We start from the raw sequence: 14,442 nt of genomic DNA, 5'->3' as shown, positions 1-14,442 counted from the left end.
TGTCACCTACTATTTCTAGTCTTAACTGATGCTGTAGCACACCTACCTTGTGCAAAGATCTCCATTTCTTACTGTGACTGTGTTAACAGTGAGCTGCCAATACAGTTTGGTATCCCAGACCAGTGGAGAACCAGTTCAGGTCACATCCTCACAGCCATCTGGGTTGTTCAGCAACCGAAGGGTATAAATGTATTTATATGCATATAATGTATTGATTCTAATATAAAACTTCTGATCTAAAGTATTTTGAATTGCTGGATAAAGGGATTTGTTTGAAGAGTGTATAAGTAGTTCTTGAAGAGGTACAGCTTCAGAATGTACACAGATTGTGCATTGTGTATAGACTACTCTGGCTTTTCCTCAGCCTCTACTTTTGTATTAAAGATATGCCTGAATAAATCCTTGAAATATTAAGGGCCTTCTGCACTGTGATGAAGCAGAGTTACGGTTAAAAATGTCTTTAAATTCAGCGACGAGGAGTAAAGCAAAAAGACTGCATTTAATTTCTTCTTGCATTTGAAAATATGGAATGTTACTATGCAGTAAAGGTATTTTGGTATGAAAATTATATCATGTAGCAAATAGCAAACAGTTAATAAATCCACTTACCTTGCAGCCTCCACAAGGAGACTTGCTTTTCAGCATTTACATGCTAAAAGTTTTTTGTACACTTCAGACATAGATTAAATTGTTGGCACGTTTCATCAACAGTACAAAATGTGATTTCTGTTCAATCTCTTGCCACAAAGCTCCGTTTCCAATTGGTTGCTTGCATCACAGTGCCAAGACCGTAAGCTGGTATGTAATGCAGTTGGGTTATGTATGGAATTATGTGCAAAGGGAAGTTTTATTATTTTTTTTTAAATATGCACAAACTAATTTTAAAATCCTTCCATGTAAAATGAAGTTAGAGGCTAGTTGTGGTGGACCTATTTATTGTATGTTTGGAAATAAAAGCCACAGTTTTGCAGTTTAACCATTTATATTTTGAAGTCTTCAGTATTTCTTTTATAAACAAATGACCTTTGCCACTCTTCAGTCCTCTCTCTCCTTTCAAAGATGTGACGTTTTTCCATAGGTCCCTACTGGAGATTACACTGATGACTTCAAGTTTAAAGTTCTCTGCTCTCTTCCTGTTGTCAACCACTAAAATGAAGTTCACTGCAGAAGAGTGGGAATCCCTCATCTTAATGGTAGAGCTACTGACTGCAGCTTGTATGTGAGGCACTCCTCCTGCCTGTTGCCACAGAGGCTGCTGAGCACAGCCTGATCAATGTGAGTCTGGAGGTGACTCCCCAGAAATGTGCTTTTGGCTGTGAGGGCATTGCAGCAGCACAGAGCCGCTCACGTGATGGGTCCTGAAACTCACTAATAGGAAAGCTGCCTTCGTGAAGGTACAGTAGTGCAGCATATTAAGAAAATGAGGGAATCAGATCATGCTGAGACTTCAGATGTAGTGAGAGGTTTCTCTATTTGCTTACCTCAGTTTTAGCCACTCTGAAGGCTCTAGCTTCAACATGATGCACAGTGCTGGTATAGCATGGCTGGCAGGGGAGGTGTAGGCAGCACCTGGAACGCTCTGGTTGGATCAATGATCTGTGTACTGGGAGATGGAGCAAGAGTAATTTCCAGCTCACGCAACAGGGAAGTACACACAAGAAGGTAACCTGTGCATGAGTTCTGCAAGGAAAATGAATTATAATTAGTTCCCAAACTAATTTTGAGTTATTAAAAACCAGTATTAGGAGAGTTAAGCTATTAAGATGCATCAGTGAGGTACGTATTATTAAATCAAGCATTCGTGGAAGTGGGCAGTTGTTTGGCTTTCAGGTATTTATCTAATATCCTAGTATTCACCATTATCTTGCCTTTAGTGAAAAAAGAAAAAGAAAAATCTGTAACCTTCATTCCATGCATTTTTCCCTCATTAGAACCCAGATAGAACTGTTCTGGACTGGCTGTGCTTTGGCACTTAAGGTGAGCTGCGTGGTTGTTGGGTTTTTTTGCTTTTTTTTTTCCCCCTTCACTCTATGAAGGTAAACTCAAATCTAAGTGGCTTTGTGGATTTAACATTTAATTTGAATGCAGCTTGTTTTTAGTTAGATTTTCTCTGCTGTTTTAACTGGACTAGGAATAAGTATTGGTGGGCTACTCCCAAGTTCACTCTTAAGGTCGGTCTATAAATGCTGTATCTTATAAGTGCTGTGATCTGTGTTCACCTCTGACTGCAGCACTTTGGAGTGAGTTAGAGTAGGGCCTCCTGCCCATAGACAGGAGCACCCCTCATGTGGAGACAAATCTATAGGGATCAACGCCAGCATCTAAAGCTTTTTTAAAATTCATATACCTAAGAAATGGAGGGTCTACAGTATACTGAAGAATACTTAGAGTGTATACTCACAGGTGTACTCATACTGGGGTCTGGATTGCTGTTTATGTTATCAAATTATATGTATTTTAATTTGGACTTCTGAAAATAAGCTCTAGCAGTAGGAATGTGATGCTTCAAAGACAGAACCTCCCCAAAACGTGCCTCTCTGCTCTGTTCAACTCTAAGGATTGATTGTTGGAATAAGGGTCCCTAAGAGATTGCAGCTTTGAAGAGAATATCATTGAAATGTTTTCAGTTTTTCACAATGGGATTGTTTGGGGTTTTTTTGTTCTATTTTACTCAAAACTGTAGACAACGTTCCTCCTATAGAGGAACCATTTTTGTAACCACATCTCTGATTTGAACTTTGTAGAACTTTGTTCTATGGATATATTTTCCCTCTAGTTTCAAACAGGAGGAAAAATGCATTTCTGTCCAGCTCTGCAATGTAAAACTCTCACCTTGCTTTAGTTTTCATTTTTCAAAACCACGAGCAAACACCAAGCTCTGTGGTATTTACCTTTCACAAACGCAGAGTAGAGCGACAAGTTTATCAAAACTAGAGTATTTCACAGTTGGGAGCTCAAAAGTAAGATTGGAAGTGATGAAATTCGTAGCTTAAAACACGCTAAGTTTTGAAGCTTCTCCTCCCTGTATCATTTTCACAGAACGAACACCTGCTCCGGCTTCATACAATTGTGTATTTCAGGAGTTGGTGAGTGGCGATTGTTAGCAGGCTTGGCTTCGTGCCCAGGAAGGCAACAAGGAAATGACAAAAGGAAATGAACAGAGAGTATTTGTGCAAAGCGCATCATAGGGTTTTCCGTCACCCCTTGTTTCCAAAGATAAGAATAGAAGGCAAGGCTGCTCTACAGCTGAAAATGATCTACTAACAAGTTTGGAGAGGCCTGTCTCCCTTTCTGTGTGAGTATCCCCCAAACAGCTCGTGTCCTAGTTCTGAGGCAGGCAGCTGGGACTCCACAGACTTGATGCTGAATTGAATTGCTTTACAATTTCCTATCTGTGAGTCCTTTTCTTTGAATAAATGAGCTCAGACTGAAGACAGGAGTCACAGATCTTCTCTCACCTGTCATGTGCTGCAGCACTCAGGTAGCCCAGAGCATCTGTCCACAAAAAAAAAAAAAAAAAGAGCTGAGACACAGAGACCATCATCTTTGGAAGGCCAGTAGTTTTTTCCATGCTGAATTGTATTACACAGGGCTGAAATTTCCCTGTCCCTTAGACAGGGCTGCAAGACTGCTTCTGTGACTGAGGTTTATGTATTCACTCTTCCCCTGGGGGAATGGTGCAAAAATTCTTTGATACATTGATCTAATGTCAGTGAAAGCAAAACCTGCAAAAAGATAACAGTAACACACTAAAAAATGCCCTCTCAAGGACCCTCTTTAGGGCCGTGCTTCCCTGAAATAATAAAAATGAGATTTTATTCTTATAATTGTTTTCAATACCAACCTCAAATTTCTATTCTTAACTTACTGGCAATTTGCTAGCATTTACTGAGTTTGTTACTACAGACCACTGACTGCACCTTCATGTTTCTGAAGGACTTACAGGGGAAATTCAAGCTGATTTCAAATCCAGTGCTAGGTGCAAAAGTTCACCCTGCTACTGAATGCAGTTGGAGTCCTCAGCCCAGCCCTGCAGAACTCCTTCTGAGAGGATGGGAAACTGCTGAGCTGCCTGCTTTCAAACAGCACTTTTCCAAAGGCTCTGTTAACTGTTTAAGAGGACCACCATACAGTTTGGTTTCATGCTAATAGCATTGAGGTATCATATGCATTACTAAGATAGAGCAACTGCAATTGCCCTGCTGACCAGTTTGCTGGATGAAGAATCGGAGTCTGGCGGAGTTGTGTGGTATTCTTAATGCCAAGAGTAGAGAAGACGCATCATTAATGAACCAACTTAGTTCAGGAATATCAGTTTGCTCCGTGCTGCAGTGCTTCAGTATTTTCTTTAGGATGAGCTTGAATGAGTTAACAACTTCTTTAAAAAAGAAAAAGTTGTACAAAGTTCCCATATTGAGAGTGGCTAGAACAGCAAGCTTCAACAGGTTTAGGGCCGTGGTTTACAGCACTGTGTGGTACAAATCCTGCTGTTAAGCTGTGGCAAGCAGGCCTATGTGTGTATGTCTGCTGAATGAATCCAAGAGGGCCTGACACAATCAGCTTCAAAGATGCAATTTATTTCAGTTAGCAACCAACGCCAGGACAAAACATTTTCAACCCAATCGTTCCACTGACTGCCTGTATTACCACAGCAGGCTCTCACAACGCACAGAAGCTCTACCTTCCTCAACCCCAATGAAAGCCACAGGCTGCAGAAGGCTCACTTCATCGTGCTAAGCAGCGGCAAAGCAGCAGATCTCAGCAGATTCAGATTGGACCAAACAGAAGAGATGGTGTCACTTCACAACACGCTTGAGGTGTGTTCAGGTTTTGGCATGGAAACCAGGTTTTTCAGAGGCCTGAAAGGTCAGTAATTCCAAAGAACAGTCCAGAGGATTTTTAAAGTGTGATTGCAGCTGGATTTACTGTAAGAAAGATGAATCAGCAGCAAAACTTCTCAGGACAAAATTACACCCTTGACTTCATAATTACATGAGATAAATTCCTTCTAATAATGTAGCTTTATGTATCTCCTGTACAGTAATAGTAACTTTCCTAACAATCATCTGCAGTCACCTGTACAAAGCCAGTAAGAAAATGCATTCAGTTCAAAAAGAAGGAAAACAATTAACAAGTGCATTTGGTTCAACAAACATCACTGTTGAAAAATTTCACGTTTAGGTTGGGTGTACTGAAAATGTGCTTCTTCCTTGGGATTGTTATATACTGCATGTTCCCATTTGATGATGTGGTTTTCAGAAAGAGGTTACAGGTGAAGAGCTGATCCTGTCTGGAATCTGGCGATACAGAAAGCTGAGTGAAAAATTAAAAGCAAGTTAATATTTTCTATGCTACATTACCTTAATCACGTAGCATATTTCAATCTGATTTTAAGACAGACTTCATAAAATCAGCATAAGGGAGAAAAAAAAAGCCCACATTTTTAAAAAGGACACAACTAGGAAAGTAAATGGAAAAGATCTCACTGTATGAATTAACTTGCTTCCAAATTAGGGTGAGCAACTTATGTTTTCTAATAAGCCTCAGTGAGACACCATGCAGCAAGGCTTGTTCTTTCCCTTCAGAAGCCACTCCAGAATAATTTGTCTATTTACCTTAATGCTGTATTGTGAATCTTTCTACTTTTACTCCTCCTGAATTCACCTTGAGCCACTTCTTTTCATAAGCTCTCCCCCTGTATTTAACAAAGTTCCAAGCATGTGTCTCTGCAGAACTGAATTAGGAAGGAATACACTCAAAGGTCTCTTCTGATTTCCTTTCTGAATCCTACAACCTAACCTCTCCTAAGTACAGAACATACATCATACAGCATCCAGTACAGTAAATGGAATAAAACACTGCAATGAAAATGTGCCTCAAAGTGCATAATCCCACAGCAACAGTAATTGCTTAAGTTAATTCTCTATTGAAGATGGGATTTTAGGTTTGAATGCTAATCCCAAACACTTTGGTGAAAACAGAATGCAACTGATTCATTTAATTTTTTTAAAGCAATGCAGAATGACAGAATTGTCCTCCAAGTTGCACTGCATGAAGGAAACTGATTTTATAAATGCCTGCTTGACTGAAGGCAAATGCACAGATAACAATTCCCGCTTTTGTTTCTCTGTACGTTCTGTAACAAAACAAAAATATCCCTGCAATTGTTAATATCAGTTCTACGTTCCTCTTCAGATAGTTCCTGTTTTCTCCTACAGTGGAGAAACCAAATCTGACTCTTTCTGAATATGTGAAACGCAAGCTCAAATGCAATTTCTTTATAATGAACCTTGTTCCTTGTGTCTCCCTTACAATGCACCTTAGGAGCAAGCCACAAGCATCTCTCTGTTCATCACATCTATCCTTTAACACCATTATTTTCTTCTGTCATTTTCTGACATACGCTCTGACAGTATCATAGGTATTGTTGCTCCCTCCCACCCAGAAAATAGTTTGACCAGCAGACCAAGTTGCTTAGCAAATAACCTTGCGTCTCAGCATCCTCCACATTGTATTGTTTTGCATTTGGAATGTTGTGTTTTACCTTTTCTGAAGCAGTCAAATGGGTTTTGATGGGTGAAATACAACAGTACATACATACAGTCCTATCAGGACCAAGCTGTTAAGCCAGCACATATGCTCTAACAGCTGACTGCAGCACAGATGAACACGTAAAATATGCTGTATGCTTCCCTCAAGTACTTATGTTTAGTGCAGTTCTTACCTTGGTCTGGATCAGTGCTTTGCAGTTATTAATACTGAATCCGTCAAATCTGAAGTTTTCATTATCTTTAGCATTTGATTCCTCAGTAACGTCATTCTGGCTCTCCAGAAAGTCCTAAGAAAGCAAATTTACATTTTCTTTACTAATGACTATCTGATTTTAATCCAAAGAGAAGTTTCCTCTCAAATAACAACATCAAATTCTACTTTCCAAAGCTGTATCTGTCATGTTTCCCTGGCACTGAAACAATTCATTGGCAAAAAAAAACCCATACATGTGAACCAAATCATGACTTGAAATTTAAAAATTGCAATTTCAAAATTAAACTATTTCTGAATAAAATCAGCCCTGGCTTAAGCTGGAAAATATCTGAGAAGTCAGTATTGTTAAAAGCAACGCAATGCAAACGTCTCTATGGGTGAGAAAAGGACAGAAGGGGAAGTTAGATGCTGGAGAAATGTCTCCCATTTCCTCCTGCTAGATGACAGCTCCTGCAATTCGGAATTGCACACAGCACCGCATCATGGAATGAAATCATCAACTGGAATAGTTACTCTGAGAAGCACAAACAACTGATTCATGCCATCTAAATAACCAGGTTGAACACTGAACCATCTCCCATGCCTTTATCTTCCCAAAACAAGAGATTAATCAGAGACATTTGAGATTTTCAATATTGATAGTTTGTTCTCGTTTCAGTTTAAAACATATTCCTCTCAAGTCTTGCACAAACAGATGGAATCTTCTGAGGAAGAGGGAAGTGAAACAGACTTCCAGTTCATATGCAATGAAAGCACCCAGTGATTACTTTAGCAGCCTCACTGATTCAAATCCAATTTTCACTTAACAGAAAGATATTAGAGACTGACATCTTTTTCATGCTCTGAGGAAAAAAAGAAAGCCATCCAGTACACACACATCTGAAAGCTATTTCTACATCCATGCCTGAAGCTGAACATACTATCTAATGCAACAGGGTACCACAGAGCTGAGACCTCAGCGTAAAGGTGATCAAAATTTGATCCCTACACAATTTCATTCTTACTGACACACGGTGATGAGAAAACGTGAGACCATCATTTGAAAAGGCTCTCTTTAAGAATCTTATGACTCATCCAGATCTTGTTCCTCATGTGTTTGCATGGATAGCTTACATAAAATCCAACCTGCAACCAAAAGTTTATACTGGCATACTGGCAGACCTTTGTTCAATTACCATTCGATTTGTATCTATTCCAAGGACACTCAGGAGGTTTTCTTGGCAATGAGATTTACTCCAGGGATGTCTTAATCTGGAGGTATTATCTAAGTCTCTAAGAGTTCTCCATATGTTTCCAGAATTGATGCTAGGAAAGAAAACACAAGTTGAGTTTAGATGGCATACAAAATTTCCAGAAGACATATGTAATTCTTTCTGTACATACAGTTGTGTACTAACCTACCTTTATCTTAAAGCTATTTCCACATTCGTTCAAAATATCAACCCAACACATTAATAAATTTCCATGATAATCAATGGAAACAGCCAACATAACTGTATGTTGAGGCTTCTCAGAGAAGAAGTGCATTAGAAGCACGTCAGAGTTTGTTACATGCCCACAGTTCATACTAATCAATTGCTTCTGTAAGGTGGGTACAGAGTTCAGCCCTATCAATTTTCTACTTTTCACGATCCATCCCTCAGACCTTTCTCCTCCATGTCAATCATACTTCACTCTGCAACTTGCTGCTATTTAACTTGCTGGTACCTGATCTGGACACATACATACTACGAAGCAGAGACCATTCCAGCTGTCCTGAGAGTAAGTTAAGTGATACTAACTGCATTAACACAACCCCAGGAAAGAAGTTGGATGCGCCACAGCTTCTGAAGAAAATCTGCTTTAATGTGAAAAGTGGTCACCACCTGGGAAAAGCAGGGAGGGAAAAAAAGGCGTGGGTTGTCAGCAGAAGGAGCAGCAGAGCTTCTGCTTCAGATGATGGAGAATTGAGTCAGATGTGTTGTAAAGAAAGGACAAGCAAACAGGAAGAACAGGCTGCCTGCTGGCTGCTCCGGCATTCCAGGAGCTGAGTCATAAGAAGGAGCACCGACAACAGGAAAAACTGAGCAGAAATTTGTACTTCTGATATATTCTCTAGCTTGTTTTCCCATGGCTAAAACATAATCCATTTCCTTGACCAACACAATACGCAATTGGTAAGATCTACACACTGAAGGAGCACAGTGATTAAAATGGTTCTTAAGTTTGTTATCAATACCACAAATATTTAAATTATAAACAACATAATTGTTTGATTACTGAGGAACTTTTTTATTATTATTATTATGACTAAACTCATTACCAAAGTTGATTATTTGTAAGTTCAGGAATCCCAACATCTTCATTATTCACATCAACTACTTGATCCAGGCTTCTTATGCTCTCACTGGACTGCGATACAAGGACTTCTGGAAAGCCTGACTTAAATATACCCTCATAGCAGTGGTCTGCCTAGAAAAAAAAGAGAGTTTCATTTCACATGCTACAGATTGGCAACTTCACAGCTCACGACAGAACAATGTTTCCACTGATTGTATTATTAACTGCATTTAAAATCTGAATTAATATTAATAACACAGGGGGACTGAGCCCATAGTTCAATGCTTTGAGTATTTACTTATGATTAGAGGAGAAAAAGGAAAAATCCGAGAGTTTCTGATGAACCTTCCTCTGTAATGTCACAACTGCTACATGCTACATTATGGACTGCTTTGCCTACTAGTAGTCAAGACTCCTCCTCAAGAAATTCAGTCCAGGCCAAAAACAACACATGCTCACACATCAACTCAAAGCTTATTTTGCTTTGCATTAATAACAGTATTTTTACCACATCTAATGCAACCAAGTGTAACATAATTTCTAGTTACCTATAAATACTTGCACTGCACAAGTCCACATAAAAGCTGAGGTCACTGTGTATCTGGATGCTTGCATTTGCACCAAACATTTTCCAGCTTACATTAAGAAGTTTGGTCTGATTTACAAACTCATTTCTCTTCCAGCAGTGATAAGGAGGTTTGCAGGACAGACACGGCCGTGAGTAATCTAACCTCATGTAAACAGGACAAGTGGAAGTAACAGGGTTATCCAAGGAGCAGGAAATGCACAAGCAAGGGAAAACGTGCGTAACTGACATCCTATCCTAAGGGGATGTTGTTGTGCCATCTCATCCAGAAGCTTTATTTCTTCAAATAAGGAGTTAGTCAAGTTTTCTAAATCAAAGTACTTAATCGCTGTACTTAATCTGCAGCGTGACTGCAGTCCAGGAGCAGAGATGCTGTGTGAAAACTGGAGAATGAACCCAGCCAGCTTGTTTTTCCTGCCTAGCAATCAACAATCTGATCTGAAAATCGTAAGTGTGGATACTTTGACAGGTTGTTTTAATCGCAATTCAAATGACTGAAATAAATTGAGATATTTCCAGTTTCATTATACTGAACTCAGACAAATGCAGTGAGTAGTGGAAGTCCTAAGGGCGTGCACAGTCAGCGGAGCTGGCAGAGGATTCTGTGCTTCTGAGCATGCTCCCAGAAGTGCAGCGTAGCCCTCACTGCCATCCCTGAAATTCAGCCCTTACTGAACTGCCTTTCTTCATGGGTGACTGCAGAGACTCTCAAAAACTCCTGGATAAAACCCTCCAAAACTCTCCCAAAATATCACGAAACTTTAAACTGATTTGTAAATTGCTTTAGTGAACTTATACTATATGGAGGAGAAAAGCGTTTGAAAAGCAGAGTTCCATGACAGAACAATTGCAGAAGAACTAACAAAGGAAAGCAGAGATCTGCCTTGTTTGTCATTTCTTCCTGCAGCCTGTGATGTTGCACACAAGCCACTGGAGTACAGCTTATCAAGCCAGATGAGGAGCCCAAGGAAAACCACAAGATCTTTTATGGTATTAATTTTGTTTTTATTACTGTCTATTTCAGTGTGTGTTTTAACACAAAATGCAGGTAATTTCCATTTAACTTGCAGCTTTGTACTGATGATAAAAATACAAATGCAAAAGTTTCAAGTCTGCTCTCTGAAAAAATCCTCTATATTGTCTCAGAGCACTTGCTTAAGCAAGTACACTCATTCCTCTTACAATGGCCTGAATTTAAAGAACACAAGAAAAATCCTCTATGTCCTGGAGTTCGGCCTTTTCTCTCATGTAACTAGCAATAGAATGAGAGGGATTGGCCTCAAGTTGCACCAAGGGAGATTCAGGTTGGACATCAGGAAATATTTCTTCTCTAAAAGAGTGGCCAGGCACGGGAATGGGCTGCCCAGGGATGTGGTGAAGTTGCCAAGTTGCCAAGTGAAAGAAACATTTAGATGCTGTAGTGAGGGTCATGGTTTAGTGGGGAATATTGGTGGTAGGTGGATGGTTGGACTGGATGATCTTGGAGATTTTTTCCAACCTTGGTGGTTCTATGATTGTAGGCAAAGCATCCTGCTGCTGCAAGGAAACGGTGATTGTTTTCATTTTTAAGTGGGGGACTCTGCTCCTGACTGTTATAATTAAATTAACTGATGCAATAGATAATGGAGGTCAGACCTCTGACCTCAGATGGTCTCTAGATCCCTTCCAACCTTCCTCTATTGACCATACAGAAGGGCTGCATCCCAACCTGAGGAGTTTATGATCTCAAACAAGCAATATAAAAAGCACAGGAATGAACGACAAACTACATGTGTGTTCTACTCCCAAAGAAATCTCCAGCAGCAATGCTGCTTCTCTATCCTAAGAAAAGGACACCTTAAGTATGTTAACTCTGCCTAAAGTTTCAGCTCATGTTGGATATTTCCTTTTGACTTCAATAAACATGAAAAAAAATAATAAAGCAAAGGCTACAATTAGATTAATGTGTACAACTTCTAAGAAAGAAGCCATACAATCTGTTATATTTCTGCCCTGGTCATCACATACTCAGCTTTTTCAGCATAAGACTGCATGTCTGAAATTCCAACCCTAGAATTTAACTTCTGTTTATGCATACCAGCAACTCATCACTGGTTATGTTGTGATCTCTGTTCTACCAATGTTAGACAGCTCACCCCATGCTCAGCACTGAGCTTTCCTGAGCAAAGCCTCTGCAAAAGGCAAAGCTCCAAACAGACAGGGAAGCCTGGCTCCACAAAACTCTGTTCCCTCCGTATAAAAGCTGATCTTACAACTATAAGCTGTGAGCTATGAAGTGCTATTAGCTCTGTGAAAGCCTGAGTTGACTGATCTCCTTTTCCTTACGTTTTAATTCATAACAGTAGTAATAATGAAGTCTTGCTATTTTGTTAGTATTTCATTTCATCTTTCTTTTGTTAGTGTGCTTACCTGTGCCTAGTAAACATGAAAACACACCAATTTCAGCAAGGTAGAACCCTTATGCTGAACAAACAGCTTAGTAAGCATTCAGATTTTAGTTCCAACATTGTATCCCATGACAGGAGGGGAATGGTATTAAATTACTTGCTATTCATTTGCTTGTATCATATTAACTTCTACCCACAATCAGTCCAAAATGCCAGAAAGACTGCTGGGTTATTCAGGCAGCGTACTACACAACAGAAGCTAATGTTTTTGTCAGTCTCTAACTCAATTTTATGTTGGTTTATTTCAAGAAGCTTGCAGGCAACTTGCCCACTCTATTTTTGTTACCTGCCTTCCCAGCTCTTTGCTTCCTACGCTCATTTCGCCTGGCTTTTAACTCTCACATGCTTCAGGGCCCATTGTTTCTGAAGGGCTATAATCCATTCCTGGTGCCCAGAAGAAAGTTCTTCAAAGCTCTCCAGCAGGACAACTGAAGTATTTGTAAAACACTGGAAAGAAGTTGCATTTTGTTCCACTCGAGTTAACTAAAATGCAGCCTGACAGTTTCTGTCCCTGGACAGAGTTATTCTCTATAGAGAAGACGTTCAGATACAAATCTTAAGATGCAGGAAGCAGTAACACAAACACTTCTGGTCTTTGGTTTACTGTGAACACTTACCTCATTCAGAGAGCTGGAAGCCTCACTGAGTAGAGATGGCTCAGAACAGAAGTGACCGGCAGCAGCACTGCAGTGTCCTCTGCTCACGCCTGTACCACCATCAGAAGTGTTTTTTGACTTCAGCAAAATATCAGCTCTGGGATGCCATTTGCCCAAGGGCTCCTTGAAGCCCTCAAACTCCCCCCAGGAACCGCTGGGCGCTGAGGTACAGCAGCTCTCACCAGACCCCTCACAGCTCCGCCTGTGGCTCTTCAGTACCGGGAGGCTCTGCTGCGATACCTCGAGGTGAGTAATTCCTTCATTATCAGTCCCTGCGTTTGAGTTCCAGCCATTCTCACCGCCAGACATTCCGCCCACCTCCAGCTCTGTCACACGCACCCGGAGCGATGCGTCTGTGCTACTGCGACTTCCCGACTGCAACAGGTTCTGCATCATGCTTGGAAAACCACCCCCGCTCAGGCATCGTTTGGTGAAATCTGTGCTGAGAAACAAAACAAAACAAAACCAGCAGTTAAGTTCGATTGCATTGGAACTCTGAATGTTTCTAAAACACGACCAAATTCTTCATGTTACCTCTTAAGTGTCCCCTAAATCACAGCAGGACATCCTTCAGCCACTCCTGCAGCATTGGCATGTGCGTGTTGTTCAGTCTCAGTCCTGTGCAAGCTGTTGGCCTGCAAGGAAAAAGTAGCAAATAAATACTTCTGTGATTAGGGCTGCGTAGGAATGACCACCGCAAGCCGATAAGGCAGCAGAAAGAATGCTCAGGTTAAAAAAAAAAGCACATTCCAGCCCTGCACAGCAGTTTGGAGTAAATTTTTGATAGCACAAAAAAAGCATTATGGTAGCAGCAATATTTCAGGAAATGTTAAACAGAATTTGTTGGATGTACAGGGAGTGCTGGAGTGGGTGCAGGAGTCACAAAGAACACCTCCTAGGCACTACCCAGCCCTGTAGTTCTGCCACCAGCTGGTGCTGGCTGCAAACAGAGCTCTTTTTGTCTGCGTGGGCTTTCCAGGTCCCAAAGATTATCCAAGAGGCGAGTGTGACCTGCAGCACCACAGGCACCGGCAGCTCAGTTCTGTGAAAAGCAACAGCACTCCAACTATTTAAGCAATTAAGGCTGATTTAAGAAGATTGATTTAACATCTGTGAGTTACGCACACAATGCTGCATTTATTGCTTTGGATAGATCGCATCTCCTCCGGCACCCTTCCATTGCTAAGCTGCAGTGAAGAGATGTAGTCACTATTAGATGTTAGATGGTCTTCAGATGGAAAAAATAACAGAGGTTTTTCCCAAGTTTACCCCAACACAAGGACAAATGACCAGCCCCAGATGCAAATGGACCAGGCTGTGGAGCAATGTAACACTGGAGATCCAGGGTTACATGAGGGGCTGAGCTGGCTGACAGGGACCTGCCCAACTTCCTCCTTCCCGTCCAAACTATCCTCCATGTCCATTCTGAGCTCTCCTCCTTGCTCAGCTCCCTGCAGCCGTCCCAAGCACAGTTGCCTTGAGAAATCCCCATTACTCCTTATTGTAATATAAGGAAGAAATGTTTCGCCCAGAGAGCTCTGAGGCCCTGGCACAGGCTGCCCAGTGAGCTGCAGGTACCCTGGATGTGCCCAGGGCTGGGTTGGATGGGGCCATGGGCAGCCTGAGCTGGTGGAGCTCATGGCAGGGCTTGGAACTGGGCAGTTTCTAA

At 40.9% G+C, this 14,442-nt stretch overlaps 1 protein-coding gene across 2 annotated transcripts; it reads right to left on the bottom strand.

The window, feature by feature from the left end:
* Nucleotides 1-4,561: 4,561 nt before the first annotated feature.
* On the bottom strand, nucleotides 4,562-13,587 carry CLBA1 (clathrin binding box of aftiphilin containing 1). Of its 2 annotated transcripts, none has more exons than XM_042872212.1 (6): nucleotides 13,308-13,587; nucleotides 12,735-13,215; nucleotides 9,068-9,216; nucleotides 7,941-8,070; nucleotides 6,725-6,838; nucleotides 4,562-5,313 (listed from the first exon to the last, which is right to left on the bottom strand). In XM_042872212.1, the coding sequence occupies exons 2-6, from the start codon at nucleotides 13,167-13,169 to the stop codon at nucleotides 5,146-5,148; spliced, it is 996 nt and encodes a 331-aa protein (XP_042728146.1). In that variant the 5' UTR covers nucleotides 13,170-13,215; nucleotides 13,308-13,587; the 3' UTR covers nucleotides 4,562-5,145. The 2 variants fall into 2 exon arrangements, with proteins under 2 accessions (XP_042728146.1, XP_042728157.1); XM_042872223.1 differs by having other exon boundaries at nucleotides 12,735-13,210.
* Nucleotides 13,588-14,442: the final 855 nt, after the last annotated feature.

This window comes from Lagopus leucura, unplaced genomic scaffold (assembly GCF_019238085.1).
Source record: "Lagopus leucura isolate 7727_CA_CO unplaced genomic scaffold, USGS_WTPT01 Super-Scaffold_1, whole genome shotgun sequence".
NCBI classification, from domain to species: Eukaryota; Metazoa; Chordata; class Aves; order Galliformes; family Phasianidae; genus Lagopus; species Lagopus leucura.
The sequence above is the reverse complement of the archived record's forward strand: the minus strand, read 5'-3'. Positions and strand labels throughout refer to the sequence as shown.

Coding starts and splice junctions, on each gene's coding strand:
- CLBA1 (XM_042872212.1), bottom strand. CDS start 13,169: ATGATGCAGAACCTGTTGCAGTCGGGAAGTCGCAGTAGCACAGACGCA. Junction 9,217..12,734: donor CTTCCAGCTCTCTGAATGAG/GTAAGTGTTCAC, acceptor TTTTTTTTCTAG/GCAGACCACTGCTATGAGGG. Junction 5,314..6,724: donor AAGCACTGATCCAGACCAAG/GTAAGAACTGCA, acceptor TTTTTCACTCAG/CTTTCTGTATCGCCAGATTC.